This window comes from Bos indicus, chromosome 6 (assembly GCF_029378745.1).
Source record: "Bos indicus isolate NIAB-ARS_2022 breed Sahiwal x Tharparkar chromosome 6, NIAB-ARS_B.indTharparkar_mat_pri_1.0, whole genome shotgun sequence".
In the NCBI taxonomy this organism is placed as follows: Eukaryota; Metazoa; Chordata; class Mammalia; order Artiodactyla; family Bovidae; genus Bos; species Bos indicus.
Genome location: NC_091765.1, coordinates 89,821,745 through 89,839,358, shown reverse-complemented (window position 1 = coordinate 89,839,358; position 17,614 = coordinate 89,821,745). Strand labels below are relative to the sequence as shown.

At 39.5% G+C, this 17,614-nt stretch overlaps 1 protein-coding gene across 7 annotated transcripts in view; it reads right to left on the bottom strand.

Moving 5' to 3' along the window:
• The window catches only part of MTHFD2L (methylenetetrahydrofolate dehydrogenase (NADP+ dependent) 2 like), a 147,578-nt gene that overhangs the window by 79,651 nt on the left and 50,313 nt on the right, over positions 1-17,614 (bottom strand). For 6 of the 7 annotated variants that reach the window (XM_019962921.2, XM_070791584.1, XM_070791586.1 and 3 more), the window contains one exon: positions 442-534. The exons of the other annotated variant lie outside the window; for it this stretch is intronic. In XM_019962921.2, coding sequence (XP_019818480.1) covers positions 442-534 — 93 coding nt within the window. The remainder of the gene's footprint in view (positions 1-441; positions 535-17,614) is intronic. 7 annotated transcript variants of the gene reach the window in all.

The following is a 17,614-nucleotide window of genomic DNA, read 5'->3' as shown; positions in this document are numbered from 1 at the left end:
TAATATTTTAAAAACATAAGCCAAACCATATTGATCTTTTGCTCACAGCCATCCTTGGCTTATATGAAAGTCCGTGGAGGGTTTACAAGATCCTACATGAGATAGCCCTAACTACCTTTTCAACAGCATTTCCTACCAGTCTCCTCTTAACTTATTCATGTTTGGAACCAATTACACCTTCAAAGTAATTGTCAAAGTACACGTTCATTCTTGTGCTTAATCTGTTATTCCAAAGACTGTTTTGGTTTCGCATAATGAAGTAACAAATGCTAACACAGGCATAATGGACCAATATCATGATTACCAAAAGACAGAATGGAAGTTAGTTGTACATATACCTAATTCTTCCAAGAAGCTATTCTTATAGACATGTCAGCAACCAGGGAAGGAATTAGTCTGCTGATGTGACATTTCAACAAATAACAGGCACTAAAGACTTACCTGCAGCAACTATGATAACATCTGCCAACAGAGTATGGATCTTCAGTTGCTCTTTGGGGGTATATCTGTGAGCTATTGTCACAGTTGCATCACCTGGAATGCAGAATAACTTCTATTAGTAATTACTGAGTTTTTTTTTTTTTTTATGAGGCTTCAATTCTAGAGGAGTTCCAGTAACATCCTAAGAATAGTAAAATTGCTTTGAAATTATCAAAACACTTTGCAAGCAAAAGCTAGATATGGAAATCTAGTGACTCAAAATATTGCACCCTTCAGTTGACCAGTAGAAAGTCAAATGAGACCAAATGAAAGAATGTGCTGTTCATCATAGGAGATTTCCAAGTAGAGTCCAAGAAACCAAGGATTTGAAAGTTTTATATTGACAGGCCAATACATAGAGCAGGGCACATTCACTGGCTTGATAATAAGATATATAAATATTGAAAGCAACAAAGTAAGTGCAGTGAAAATGGGACAGTGTGCTGTGGAAACACAGGTGAGAGAGTGATTTGCCTCACTTCATGGCAAATGAAAGGGGAAAAAGTGGAAGCAATGACAGGTTTTATTTTCTTGGGCTTCAAAATCACTGTGGATGGTGACTGAAGACATGAAATTAAAAGATGCTTGCTCCTTGGAAGGAAAGCTATGACCAACCTAGACAGTGTATTAAAAAGCAGAGACATCATCTTGCCTACAAAGATCCATATGGTCAAAGCTACGGTTTTTCCAGTAGTCACGTATGGATTTGAGAGTTGGACCATAAAGAAGGCTGAAGAATGGAGGCTTTCAAATTGTGGTCCTGGAGAAGACTCTTGAGAGTCATTTGGAGAGTAAGGAGATCAAAGTAGTCAATCGTAAGGGAAATCAACCCTGAATACTCATTGGAAGGATTGATGCTGAAGCTGAAGCTCCTGTACTTTGGCCACCTGATACAAAGAGCTGACTCATTGGAAAAGACCCTGATGCTGGGAAAGACTGAAGGAAAAAGGAGAAGGAGGTAGCAGAGGATGAGATGATTAGATAGCATCACTGACTCAGTGTACATGAATTTGAGCAAACTCCTGGAGAGACTAAAGGACAGGGAAGCCTGGTGTGCAGCAGTCCACGAAGTCACAAAGAGTCAGAAACAACAACAGCTGAGGAGATGTCAAAGAAGGCTTCCTAAAGGAGTCAAACACATTTTTAGCTCATGAAGTATGAACAAGAGTATACTAATCAGGGAAAGAATAAAAGGGCATTTCAAGTCAAAAGGATAGCAGGAAAAAGTGGATCAACTTTGAAATTATATGTTCAGGAAATGATGACATGGTCTAGGATATAACAGGAAGTACTCCATGCTTTAATAAAGTGATGTAGGAATAAGACGAGTTGGCAGTATGAGGGATACCAGAGCTTAATGTGTGAGCCAAGGAAAGGGAAGGAGAGAAAGGCAGTGATGAGAGCAGTTAAAGGAAGGACTTCCAGTAAGAACATGGATGTGTTAAACAGGATCTTCTATCTGCTCCTCCCAGATAACATGCAAAATTACCCAGTTAATGACAACAACAAAAACTGTACAATCCTTCTTTTTAGCAAAAGTAGAAGACATATTTTTCACAGACTCCAAAAATACGTAACAGTACCCAGGTGCACAGAGTTAGTAGATATCACACAGGGAGAAAGGCAGAAAGAAGTTCAAACAATAACAAAATGGCCAGTAGTGATGGATCTCTGAAAAATGATTACAAAAATATACTTCCTGAAGGTGAAGGAGGTCATAGCAAATTGCAAAATCTCTCTCTCCTATTGCATGTTGGAATAAAGGCAGAAGAAGCCCTCTTGCACCTCACATAGTTCACAGTGAATGGTAACACAAAGACTCAGAGGAGCCATTTGAGAAGGAAATGGTTTGACTCTGTGAAGGTGGTGAAGAAAAAAATCTGAAGGCTGCCCAGAATATCTTCCCCAAACCCTAGCAGAAGTATCTTGCAAACATCAGATTCAAGAAAATCCAACTCACTTCATGATAAGTAATCTAAAAAAGGACTTTAAACAGTATCCATAATACTATATAGGGGCTTCCCTGATGGCTCAAGACCTTCTAGACTAATATCCAAAAAAGATGTCCTTTTCATTATAGGGGACTGGAATGCAGAAGTAGGAAGTCAAGAAAGACCTGGAGTAACAGGCAAATTTGGCCTTGGAGTACAGAATGAAGCAGGGCAAAGGCTAATAGAGTTCTGCCAAGTGAATGCACTGGTCATAGCAAACACCCTCTTCCAACAACACAAGACAAGACTCTACACATGACATCATCAGATGGTCGACACCGAAATGAGATTGATTATATTCTTTGCAGCCAAAGATGGAGAAGCTCTATACAGTCAGCAAAAACAAGACTGGGAGCTGACTGTGGCTCGGACCATGAACTCCTTATTGACAAATTCATACTGAAATTGAATAAAGTGGAGAAAACCACTAGACCATTCAGGTATGACCTAAATCAAATCCCTTATGACTATACAGTGGAAGTGAGAAATAGATTTAATGGACTAGATCTGATAGACAGAATGCCTGATGAACTATGGATGGAGGTTTGTGTCATTGTAGAGGAGACAGGAATCAAGACCATCCCCAAGAAAAAGAAATGCAAAAAAGCAAAATGGCTGCCTGAAGAGGCCTTACAAATAGCTGTGAAAAGAAGGGAAGTGAAAAGCAAAGGAGAAAAGGAAAGATATACCCATTTGAATGCAGAGTTTCAAAGAATAACAAGGAGAGATAAGAAAGCCTTCCTCAGTGATCAATGCAAAGAAATAGAGGAAAACAACAAAATGGGACAGACTAGAGATCTCTTCAAGAAAATTAGACACCAAGGGAACATTTCATGCAAAGATGGGCTCGATAAAGGAAAGAAATGGTAGGGAACTAACGGAAGCAGAAGATATTAAAAGAGGTGGCAAGAATACACAGAAGAACTGTACAAAAAAGATCTTCATGACCTAGATGATCACGATGGTGTGATCACTCACCTAAGGCCAGACATCCTGGAATGTGAAGTCAAGTGGGCCTTAGGAAGCATCACTATGAACAAAGATAGTGGAGGTGATGGAATTCCAGTGGAGCTACTTCAAATCCTGGAAGATGATGCTGTGAAAGTGCTGCACTCAATATGCCAGCAAATTTAGAAACCTCAGCAGTGGCCACAGGACTGGAAAAGGTCAGTTTTCATTCCAATCCCAAAGAAAGGCAATGCCAAAGAATGCTCAAACTAACACACAATTCCATTCATCTCACACGCTAGTAAAGTAATGCTTAAAATTCTCCAAGCCAGGCTTCAGCAATACATGAACTGTGAACTTCCAGATGTTCAAGCTGGTTTTAGAAAAGGCAGAGGAACCAGAGGTCAAATTGCCAACATCCACTGGGTCATCAAAAAAGCAGGAGAGTTCCATAAAAATATCTATTTCTGTTTTATTGACTACGTCAAAGCCTTTGACTGTGTGGATCATAATAAACTGTGGAAAATTCTTCAAGAAATGGGAATACTAGACCACCTGACCTGCCTCTTGAGAAACCTGTATGCAGGTCAGGAAGCAACAGTTAGAACTGGACATGGAACAACAGACTGGTTCCAAATAGGAAAAGGAGTATGTCAAGGTTGTATATTGTCACCCTGCTTATTTAACTTCTATGCAGAGTACATCATGAGAAACGCTGGGCTGGAGGAAGCACAAGCTGGAATAAAGATTTCCAGGAGAAACATTAATAACCTCAGATATGCAGATGATACCACCCTTATGGCAGAAAGTGAAGAGGATCTAAAGAGGTTCTTGATGAAAGTCAAAGAAGAGAGTGAAAAAGTTGGCTTAAAGCTCAACATTCAGAAAACTAAGTTCATGGCATCTGGTCCCATCACTTCATGGGAAATAGATGGGGAAACAGTGGAATCAGTGGCTGACTTTATTTTTCTGTGCTCCAAAATCACTGCAGATGGTGACTGTAGCCATGAAATCAAAAGACGCTTACTCCTTGGAAGGAAAGTTATGACCAACCTAGACAGCATATTAAAAAGCAGAGACATTACTTTGCCAACAAAGGTCCGTCTAGTCAAGGCTATGGTTTTACCAGTGGTCATGTATGGATGTGAGAGTTGGACTATAAAGAAGGCTGAGTGCTGAAGACTTGATGCTTTTGAACTGTGGTGTTAGACAAGACTCTTGAGATACCCTTGTACTGCAAGGAGATCCAACCAGTCCATTCTAAAGGAGATCAGTCCTGGGTGTTCATTGGAAAGATTGATTTTGAAGCTTAAACTCTAATATTTTGGCTACCTGATGCAAAGAGCTGGCTCATTTGAAAAGACCCTGATACTGGGAAAGATTGAGGGCAGAAGGAGAAGGGGACGACAGAGGATGAGATGGTTGATGGCATCATTGATTCAATGGACATGGGTTTGGGTGAACTCTGGGAGTTGGTGATGGACAGGGAGGCCAGGTGTGCTGCAGTTCATGGGGTCGCAGAGCGTCGGACACGACTGAGCGACTGAACTGAACTAAACCAATGAATCAGAATCTATCTGCAATGCAGGGGACCCAGGTTTGATCCCAGGGTTGGGAAGATCCCCTGGAGAAGGCAATGGCAACCCAATCCAGTATTCTTGTCTGGAGAATTCCATGGACAGAGGAGCCTGGCCGGCCACAGTCCACTGGGGTCACAAAGAGTCGGATACAACTGAGCCACTAACACTTTCATAATACTATATATACGGATCAGCCCTGGGGAATTTTGATATTAGTGGTTGTTGCATGACTGTACATTTGTCTAAATTCATGGAACTAAATACCAAAAAAAGTGAATTTTACTCTATGTAACTGTTTAAATAAATTTTATTCTATGCAAATGTTTAAGTAAACAAAAATGCCCGACACAAGGTCAAAACACCAAAGAATAATTTTAAGAATTTACCAACAAAGTAATAAACTCAACAGAAAAATGTTATGGAAACGTTGAATGCTATGACCAAACACAATGCCAAACACTTGCTAGAACACATTGCCACTCATAATTCACGATTTGAATGATCAGTGCTTGAGTTACCAAGACAAATAGAATTCTTATTAATGGTAAGCTGGATGACAATATAAAACCTATTCTAAGGCAATGGCACTCCAGTACTCTTGCCTGGAAAATCCCATGGACAGAGGAGCCTGTTGGGCTGCAGTCCATGGGGTCGCTAAGAGTTGGGCACGACTGAGCAATTTCACTTTCACTTTCTTGCATTGGAGAAGGAAATGGCAACCCACTCCAGTGTTCTTGCCTGGAGAATCCCAGGGATGGGGGAGCCTGGTGGGCTGCCATCTATGGGGTCGCACAGAGTCGGACATGACTGAAGTGACTTAGCAGCAGCAGCACTGTTAAAAAATCAACTTAGCAATTTTTATTATTTTATTTTATTGCTGATTTTAGCACAATTTTCCCTTAATAATGATGAATCTTGTTTGTGATGGAGTCACTCATTCTTTCTTCAATCACTGCACTGTTAGTCACCCCATGCCTGCTTCCATAATTCTGCTCTCTTGACTCCCACAAGACTGAGCTCCTTTTTTCTTCCAAATTCCTTTGCCATTTCTATCCTCTCCTTGTCACCTATTTCCCAAGGTTCTATGATTTTCCATTCCATACCATTTCCCTTGGAACATATGAATGGCTCCTATACCTTTAGAAGTGATATTTTCTCATATGACTTCCAAACAGACTCTGTTAACTCTATTCTTATTCTTTTACTCAAGATCTACTTGTCCAAGTGCCACACATAAATATAAATAGAGGATACATGAACTAAAACCCAAATTCCTTCACTCATTGTGTCCTCCTTCATGTCTGCAAATGCCACTGCAAACCTGCTATCCTGCCTATGTTATCTACTCTTATAATGGCACCACCTTCCTTGGTATTTTCTGCCCAGAAACTTGGCATCATCTATGAAGTCCCTCCTCCCTTCACCATCAACTGGGGTCTAACATCACAAAGTCTAGTTAGAACAGAAGCCGTGTCCTTTGTATCAGTTTTCTTTTCAAAGTCTTGCTCAGTATCTTGCATATACTGAGAGAATTTTCAGTAGCTATTTATTAAACAAATATTATTAAAGACATGTAGTTACTAAAAGTAAGTACAAGCTGTAAACAGTCAACATATGTAAAGTATATGTTTAGAACCATCCCCAGGCACCAGAATTATGAAGCATCCTCCCATCTCTATCTTAATACAGTTTTCCTAAATTTAGAAAACTTCCCTTAGATGTTAACAGCCCACTCAAGCATTCTCTTGTTCCAAATGAGAGACCCCTGGGACTTCCCTGGTGGTCTAGTGGATAAGACTTTATGTTCCCAATGAAGGGGCCCGGGTTCAATCCCTGGTCAGGGAACTAAATCCCACATGCCACAACTAAGCCTGTGTGCTGCAATTGCCGAGCCCACCTGTGGCAAGTAGAGAAGTGCACGCACCACAGCCAGTAGCCCGAGTGCCCTGAGTGGGTCAATGAAGATCCAGCACAGCCAAAAAAATAATAATTAAAAAACCACCAAATGAGAGCATCCCAAATCCTTGCAAAAACCAAAATTAAAACCAAAATGAAACCAAAACCTCCCACTTCATCATTACTAATGATTTCATTAAGGAACTGAGTGATACATAGTTCAGTGAGTTATATACACATATTATTAACAACCTATAAAGCTTCAAACAAAAGAAAAAAAAATTGAGATAAATTTCAATCAGCATGGAAAGATCTTTTAGATAACTCCACTTCTTAATTAATACTATCTAGTTAATTTATTTTTTAACTCCTGACTGGCTAGGAATAGTCATGTCAATATCAAAGTCTTTTTTAAACCTGATGGATCAGTTTCTGACTGGTGCACAAACTATGGGAAGGTTGTTAACCTACTATTCATTAGAGTATATGATGACAGCAAAAGAGAAGTGAACCAAGGGAGTTAAGAATAAATGTGTTCAAATAATGCCTCAGACTCTTCTGCATTTGCCCCTGGATACCTGTTCCTGGAGGGACTCCTGTGGTGGTCTGGTTGTCCTCTGGTTAAGACTCCATGCTCCCAATGCAGGGGACCAGGTTTGATCCCTGACAGAGGAACTAGATCCCATATGCCACAATTCAAGATCCTGCATGCTGCAGCTAGAAGATCGAGCATGCCACAACTAAGACAGCACAGCCAAATCAATAAAGAAAAAATATTTTGAACGTCCCTGGTGGCTCAGCTGGTAACAAACCTGCCTGCCAGTGCAGGTAGATGCAAGAGATGCAGGTTCGATCCCTGAGTCACAAAGATCCCGTGGAGAAGGAAATGGCAACCCCCTCCAGTATTCTTGCCTGGAGAATCCAATGGACAGAGGAACCTGGCAGGCTACAGTCCATGGGTTCACAAAATGTTGGACACAATTTAGTAACTAAACAACAAAACCCTATCCCTTTTCCTGAGAACTAGCTGTCGTAACCCTACTCTTATCTGACCTGTCTTACTCAGCATTGTGAAAATTTCATCATTTCTGTTTTCAATTCTGGCGTTCCATCACTTTTCTTCAGTGAATCCCAGGGCTTGCTGCAGCTAGTCATCTCTAGTGCCTTAGCTTTTTCCCTAGGATAATCAGAACCAACAAGTTACCGCAGCCACTCCACAGAATGATGCATATCTTTGACACTCAGATGACTTTTTCTCACACTCAGTTTTATCCTCTTAGTGTGCATATGATAACAGCCTGGGCTCAGGCCTCCTTTTCTTTATCACACAAATCTAGGTAAAAATGTTTTATAAGAAGAGTCTTAAGCAACTTTATTGTGCCTAGTGTTTGACATCATATTTGTAAGATATAATAAGAACGAAAGACTGAGGACCTATCTCCTAGAATCATAGAGCTCTGTTAGAACTTAATAATTAGCTGCTGGGCAAGAAATGCTTCTGACTATATAAGAGTCTGCAGTCAATCCAGGATTGTTCACTGGGAGCCATCCCCCTGCGCAATCTTCTAGGCTATCATTGCCTCTGTGATTTATGCAAAATTGCAGATTGTAGCAAAGGGTTGGTGCTAACTAACACAGAGTGCCAACTGAGGAAATAATTTTTGAGGTTAGAAATGCTAAGACAACACAATATGATTCATTTTAGAGTATCATCTTTTTTTGTTAGAATTACCTAAATGAGGAATTTACTTTTGTCAGGCATTTCATTTATTCAACAACCAAGAAATAATCCCAGGGCCATGCCAAGTAATGGAGACACACAATTCTCTACTCTCACATAAAAACAGATCTGTGAATCGGAACTGTAATACAGTGTGATAATTCCACATTAAAAGGAGATATAAGTTACAGAACTGGCAGAGAGAACCATGATCTACTTTAGCTAAGAACCACACAGGGGCACTTAAAGCTCTTAGAGACAGATTCTTAATGTGAGCAGGAATTTAGCTTGCTTCTGCATCAATTCCCTTATGCTTTTCCTATCTTTTCCAACTAATAAGTTATTTTCCATAAAAATAATTATGGGTATTTTATTTAGCTCAAACTGTTAGAAAGTCCTTCATATAACAGCAAAACTCTACCTTTTTGCTATGATCCTAGATCTATCTTCCTCAACAACACAGGGCAAGTCTCATCTTCTTTATCCATAAGGCAAATCTTCAAACCTGTATGTTTGTGCCTGCATCAGCAGATGAAGCAAAATGGCAAATCCAGTAGGAGCTAGAATCTCACACGTAGGGTATTGCTTTGTCAGCTTCTCTGGATAAGGGAAAATTGCATCATTCCTGATACATTTAACTTATACCAGGGTCTGGCTTAAGGGAAAAAATCAAGGAAATAGCAAAGAAGGAAAACTTTTTGTCAAGAAGGAAAACTCAGTACTCATCAACAGAACAGCACTATGTAGAAAAATGAAGCCTGAGTTCTGTTTTAAGACAAATGACTCCAGAGGCCTAAAGGTTCTGAATTTGAATATATATTTCTTTCTCTCTTCATAAGCTGCTATTTTATATCTTTAAGCATGAAACAGAAAAACAAAACCCTTTCTACTAAGAAATGCTCCATGGAAGCTACATGGGCAGAACCAAAGCATATATGATAAAAACAACCCTTATGTAAGAACTTACTACACAACTAGCACTGTTCTCGTTATATATATTAACTCACAACAATCCTCACCAAACACTGTAAGTGTATTTTTTGTGAGGTTGAAACTAACATTATTTACATTATATAAATGAGAAAAGTGAGAAAACACAAAGATCCCATAATTTGTCCAAGGTCATAAATCTATGTAAGAGCCAGAATTCAAACTGATCTAGTCCAGCTCTTGAGGCCAAGCTCCTCGTCACTTCACTGCACAGCCTCCACATGGGACAGAAAGGAAAGGAGCTCTGAGCAGTAGAATCGGAGCTGGCACACACTGTGTTTTCACTTTGGTCAGCAGAATAGCATTTCTGGGATTATGCTGATACTAGGGAGGCCAGGGAGGGATCTCGATGACACTTCTTTTTCCTTAGGCATAAAGTCTGCCTTCAAATCCCACCCAGAATACACCGGTAGTACTGATGAAAGCACATCTGACGGAAAACATGTGCCTCTAACACAAAAAAAGACAGTTTAGGCTTTAATTTTTGTGTGTACTCAGTTGATCTACTGTCTCTGACTCTTCATGACCCGATGGACTGTGGCCCTACCAGGCTCCTTTGTCCATGACATTTTCCAGGGAGGAATACTGGAGTAGGTTGCCATTTCCTCCTCCAGGGGATCTTCTTGTAAAATAATCTCTAGCCAATTTTTCCAAGTGGGAAGCAAGGAGATCAAAACAGTCAATCCTAAAGGAAATCAATCCTGAATATTCACTGGATGCTGAAGCTGAAGCTCCAATACTTTGGTCACCTGATGTAAAGAGCTGACTCACTGGAAAATACCCTGATGCTGGGAAAGATTGAAGGCAGGAGGAGAAGGGGAGGACAGAGGATGAGATGGTTAGATAGGATCACCGACTCAATGGACATGAGTTTGGGCAGGTTTTGGGAGATGGTGAAGGACAGGGAAGCCTGGCGCACTGCAGTCATGGGGTCGCAAAGAGTTGGACATGACTTAGTGACTGAACAACAACAACAATTTTCCTAGATCTTAAAATAATATTGTACTCTCTTGGCTCCTGAATTCCATTTACTATAAGTTTTTTGTTTCAATTTCAGCTGCTTTTTATTTAAATAACTTTAGATGTAGTTACAGAGCACTCAGATCTAAGCCTTCTTTTCATATTTTAAATGGGCCAGACTTTAACCTGGCATCTGGTCAAGACTAGGCTGGTTTGATTTGCTGTTTATCAGTCTGTCAGTTATCTTTCAAACACTTTGGGTTGCTAGGTGGATGCAAACTAAGGAATATGGTTTCACATTTAGTCAAATACCATTTCAATCTCACTCCTTTTACGTCTATCTCAAATTTCTTTTGTGAGAAAGATTATTAGGAAAGACTTACTGAATCATAACCACCTATTGCTCTAGATAATTAAAAATATATGCCCCTGGTTTCAGCCAAAAATTATTGAATTTAACTCATGGACTCATCATCCAACAAAGATAAGACATAAATGAGCAAATAAGTCTATAATAAAAATTTACATAAGAATAAACGCTATGAGTTAAGAAGCACAGAATAAGTGAATAAAGAGCAACAGGATAGGTGCTATTTTGATAAGGTGGTCAGGTGCAGCCTGTGGAGATAACATCTGAACAAAAACCAGAAGTAGTGAGGAAATAAATTATGTAAATAATTACAAAAAAGAGCACTGTAGGCAAAAGGAAAGCCAAGAACAAAGATCTGACACATGAGCATGTACGACATGTTCTAGGAAAGCAAAAGGCAGGTGTGGCTGGAGGGTAGCGAGGAAGCTAAGAATGGTGAAGTGAAGTGAAAGTCGCTTCGTGACCCCATGGACCATACAGTCCATGGAACTCTCTAGGCCAGAATACCAGAGTGGGTAGCCTTTCCCTTCTCCAGGGGATCTTCCCAACCCAGGGATTGAACCCAGGTCTCCCATGGAGATAACACCTGAACAGAAACCAGAAGGAGTGAGGAAATAAGTTACTCAAATGACTACATAAAAGAGCATTCTAGGCAAAAGGAAAGCCAAGAGCAAAGATCTGACACATGGACATGTACGGCATGTTCTAGGAAAGCAAAAGGTAGGTGTGGCTGGAGAGTAGTGAGGAAGGTAAGTGGTAGGAAATGAGTAAGGAGACATAGGTCGGGTCATGTAATATCTTGCATATGACAGCAAGGGATTTGGCTTCTATTCTGGCGTTTTGTTGCTGTGAGTATTAAGGGAAGCCACCAATGACTGAGACACACCACTTGGAAAATAGACTGGATGTGGGAGATGGGACAAAGGCAGATGTAAATTTTATAAAATGTGTACATTTTATAGTGTGAGATAATGGTTTACTGACCTAGGGACTTACTATTGAATGTGATGAGATCATAGGTATGTTTTGCACAGATTGCTAATGGATAAGATAGGGAATGTGAGAGAGAGAAGTCAAGGATGGCCTGAGCAACTAGGTGAATCGATGGTGACATTTACTAAGATGATGAGGACTATGGGGAGTAAAATTAAGAGTGAAGGTTTGTATTTGGTAATTTTGAGATCCCTGTGGACCATTCAAGTGGAGCTGTCAAGTGGACAGTGGTTACATGGCTGTAGAGCATAGGGGTGATACAGGTGGATTTAAAGTTATGAGGATGGTATTTGCAGAGACATGGATGGACCTAGAGGCTGTCTCACAGAGTGAAATAAGTCAGAAGAAGAAAAACAAACATCATATATTAATGCATATCTGTGGAATCTAGAAAAATGGTATAGATGAGCTTATTTGCAAAGTATAAATAAAGACACAGATAAAGAGAACAAACATATGGACGCCAAACTAGGGGGAGGGTGGGATGAATTGGGAAATTGGGAGATTGACACATATATGTACTATTGATACTATGTATAAAATAGATAACTAATGAGAACCTACTATATAGCACAAGAAACTTTACCCAAGGCTCTGTGGTAAGCTAAGTGGGAAGGAATCCGAAAAAGAGGGGGTACATATAACCATATAGCTGATCCACTTTGCTGTACAGCAGAAACTAACACAACACTGTAAAGCAACTATACTATAATAAAAATTAATTTAAAACATTAAAAAATGAAGCTATGAGGCTAGGGAAAAAATGCCTACAGAATGACTCTGGAATAGGAAGTGAAGTCCTGGACTCATTCCAATGTTTTGAGCTTCATCCTCAATTACTATCATTGTGTTAGATTCTTTTATGAAGCTTTATAAAAAATGCTGATATTCAGATCCTCCTCACAAAGACTCTGATATAATTGTTCTGCACTGGGTTCAGGTGGCTACATTTTCAAAAGCCGTCAGATGATACTAGTGGACAGCTAAGGTTGAGAACACTGGTTTAGAAGTCGGGAAGAAGAGAATGACTCAGAAACTGAGAATCAGAAGAAATGTATGAGTGAGATCAGAGAAATACATGCCAGTGGTAGCTCTGACCTATGCTAAACAATGAAAGAAATAACTCTTTAAAATATGACCATTTCATTAAATTAAAAAGCATTATGAACATTACTCAGTCCATTCCTAGTTCCCTGCTTATAAGGAATTTAGGAGAAATTACTCTTTGGTTTTAAAATCAGAAAATGTTTTATTTATTCTGAGCATGTGTTTATTTTTAATCCTAAAGACACTTAATTGGGTAACTAGTCATTTTGTTTTCCTGCTAAAAAGCTCACAGAATGAAACTACTGACCCTAATACAGAAAGTGTAGTTTAGACCCAATTAAATTCACCGAACATATATTTAGTGACAGTATATAAACTGCAGTGTGCTTGGCCAGGGAAAATATCCATGAAGATTTAATGATGTTTTTATATAGTAGCTTTATTTTTATTAAAATTATTTATTATAAATTTATAATAAATTTATAATTTATAGTAGCCTATTTTTAATAGTAGCTTTATTCATAACTCCATTTTAGTTTCAGGTCTTATTTCTCCTTTTTCTTAACTACTTCTCATTTGCATTGTGATTTGCGTATTGTTGTGGACCACTTTAAATACTTTTTAGAGCAAGCACACTATAATAGCTAATATGAACTGAACACTGAGTTTCAGGGAAATACAGGAACACAGGATGCACTCAGGCAATATGATCAGAGCACCGAGTCTCATTAACATGAGGCTCTCCTGCTCCAGGAGTCCAACTTTACCTGTCAAGATTGCAACTATGGAGAGAACAAGTTGCTGATTACAAATGAAAATACTGGCTTTGGAGTCATATTTTTGGGTTTATTTTCCTATTGGTAGGGATAAAATTTGTTAAATCATCCACATGAATCAATTCCCCAGGTGACCAAATTCCTCATGCTACCAAGCTGCTGGGTCAGGATTGATGGTAGTATTCATGACTGTGAAACAGATTTTAAGCTATATATACATAAAAAAAAAAAAAAGGCAATCAGACCCTCCCAACCCCTAGCCAAAATGAGGTACCGAACTCAGTCATGGGACAAAGGCTAAGTAAAGTGTTACCCTTTGCTTTCTAGTTGTTTTGGCTGGGAGATGTGTGTATGAGGTCTATTTGTTAAAGCTTTATATAATTTTTGCATTTATTTTCTTTCTTCCAAGATTAACAGATAAAAATAAACTGAGGAATCTTACTACGATGTCTGCTTTTGCAAACCTGCTTATAAGGGCATAGTGTTAGTCACTCAGCCATGTCCAATTCTTTGTGACCCAAAGACTGTAGCCTGCCAGGCCCCTCTGTCCATGGAATGCTCTAAGGCAAGAATACTGGAGCAAATTGCCATATCCTTCTTCAGGGGATCACCACAACCTAGGGATCGAACCTGGGTCTCCTGCCTTGTAAGCAGGTTCTTTACCATCTGAGCTACCAGGAAAGCCTTAAAAGACCATAGACTGATGCTAAATAAGTTTTCTCAAGGTCCTGAAATTGACAGTGAAAAATGCAGACATCTTGAAGAACAACATCCTGCTTATTGCCCTATTCGTCCTCTGTGTGGAAAAAGGCTAGATCTCTGGGGTATATCAGTACATATATAGCAAATATATAGATACAAATATGGCAACTATAAATATACATTCAGTTCAGTTCAGTTCAGTTGCTCAGTCACGTCCAACTCTTTGTGACCCCATGGACTGCAGCACGCCAGGCCTCCCTGTCTATCACCAACTCTCAGAGCTTACTCAAATTCATGTCCATCGAGTCAGTGATGCCATCCAGACATCTCATCCTCTGTCGTCCCCTTCTCCTCCACCTTCAATCTTTCCCAGCATCAGGGTCTTTTCTAGTGACTCAGTTCTTCGCATCAGGTGGCCAAAGTATTGGAGTTTCAGCTTCAACATCAGTCCTTCTGATGAATATTCTGGACTGGTCTCCTTGAGGTTAGACTAGTTGGATCTCCTTGTAGTCCAAGGGACTCTCAAGAGTCTTCTCCAACACCACAGTTCAAAAGTATCAATTGTTCGGCACTCTGCTTTCTTTATACTCCAACTCTCACATCCATACATGACTACTAGAAAAATCCTAACTTTGACTAGATGGACCTTTGTTGGCAAAGTAATGTCTCTACTTTTTAATATCCTGTCTAGGTTGATCGGCTTCCTGGTGGTTCAGATGGTAAAGCGTCTGCCCGCAATGTGGGAGACCTGGGTTTGATTCCTGGGTCGGGAAGATCCCCTGGAGAAGGAAATGGCAATCCACTCCAGCACTCTTGCCTGGAAAATCCCATGGATGGAGGAGCCTGATAGGCTACAGTCCATGGGGTCGCAACAGCTTTTTTTCCAAGGAGCAAGCATATTTTAATTTAATGGCTGCAGTCACCATCTGCAGTGATTTTGAGCCCCCCAAAATAAAGTCTTTCACTGTTTTCATTGTTTCCCCATCTATTTGTCATTAAGTGATTGGACTGGATGCCATGATGTTAGTTTTCTGAATGCTGAGTTTTAAGCCAACTTTTTCACTCTCCTCTTTCATGTTCATCAAGGGGCTCTTTAGCTCTTCTTTGCTTTCTGCTATAAGGGTGGTGTCATCTGCATATTTGAGGTTATTGATATTTCTCCCGGCAATCTTGATTCCAGCTTGTGCTTCATCCAGCCCGGCATTTCCCATGATGTACTCTGCATGTAAGTTAAGCAGGGTGACAATATACATCCTTGACGTACTCCTTTCCCAATTTGGAACCAGTCTGTTGCTCATGTCTAGTTGTAACTGTTGCTTCTTGACCTGCATACATATTTCCCAGGAAGCAGGTCACAGGCACACAGTCACAGGCTTTGGCATACTCAATAAAGCAGAAGTAGATGTTTCTCTGGAACTCTCTTGCTTTTTCAATGATCCAACGGATGTTGGCAATTTGATCTCTGGTTCCTCTGCCTTTTCTAAATGCAGCTTGAACATCTGGAAGTTCACGGTTCACATACTGTTGAAGCCTGGTTTGGAGAATTTTGAGCATTACTTTGCTAGTGTGTGAGATGAGTGCAGTTGTGCAGTAGTTTGAGCATTCTTTGGCATTGCCTTTCCTCAGGATTGGAATGAAACTGACCTTTCCAGTCCTGTGGCCACTGCTGAGTTTTCCAAATTTGCTGGCATATTGAGTGCAGCACTTTCACAGCATCATCTTTTAGGATTTGAAGTAGCTAAACTGGAATTCTATCACCTCCACTAGCTTTGTTCGTACTGATGTTTCCTAAGGCCCAATTGACTTCGCATTCCAGGATGTATATAAATATACATATATGGATTTATATTGTTTTAGAGGGAAAAAACAACTTCCAGGGTCAAATACCAAAGACTTTTACTCTCTCAGAGTTTCACAATGGTCACTATATTAAAGGCTATATTATATGACTATATTCACAGTCAAGATATATGTTTGATTTTGTTTAACCCAGATTTCCCAGACTTATTTGACTAATTTTTGTCCCTTCAAAAAAAAATTAGCCAGCAACCAGTGTCAGTCACTCAGTTGTGTCTGACTCTTTGTGACCCCATGGACTATAGCCTGCCAGGCTCCTCAGTTCAAGGAATTCTCCAGGCAAGAACATTGGAGTGGGTTGCCAAGGGATCTTCCCAACCCAGGGATCGAAACCAGATCTCCTGCAAACCCATTTAAAATACTATTTTTTTTTCCTTTAGGTAAGAAATGGATTTATTTAGAAAGAAACACACTCCATAGACAGAGTGTGGGCCATCTCAGAAGGTAAGAGCCCCCAAAATATGGGGTGGCAAGTTTTTATGGGCTGAGTAATATCTTAGGCAAATGAGTGGGAAGATTATTCCAACTCATTATTATTCCAACTATTATTCTAATTATTCCCCGATTATTTCAGTTATTCCCTGATTATTTGGGGGGAAGGGGAAGGGATTTCCAGGAATTGGGCCATTGCCCACTTTTTGGCCTTTCATGGTTAGCCTCAGAACCATTTAAAATCTTGTGGTACATTAGGCCTTCTAAGACTACAGTTTATGAATAGCTGTGTTAAAACCTTTGTGATACTCATGGTCTACAAATAAACTGATCTTTTCACTCATTTATTGAACAAAGAATTTTTGGAGAAATACTGTGCTATTAGTAGATTCTGGAAATAAAATGGGAAGATAAAGAAATCTGGTTTTTGCTTTTGTGGAGTTAACAGTCCACTAAGTATGATGAACATTAATCAATAATGATACAAATAAATTATAATTACAAACTGATAAATGTTGTGAAGGAAAAGTTCTTTAGTGTCTCTATAGAACTGTGTGTGAGGGAGTAGGAGAGATTTTCCGAGAGGCCTGTTTGAGGAAGTTCTATCTGATGTTCTTATTTTATACATATAATAATTGCATGGCATTGACTTGATTTTTTTAAAAATCATCAAATCATAATTTACCATTATGGTATGAATTATTTATTTTCTACAGAATGAAACTTTTCCTCTAGATATTTTAGAAATTTTAAATAACTTTAAGTAGTATATATTTTTGTTTTTGTCCCTGAGGTGGGATTTTTTTAGTCTGAAATGAAGCGTAGTGACAGAAAGCAGACTATTAAAAATATTCCATTGCAACAGTAACAGA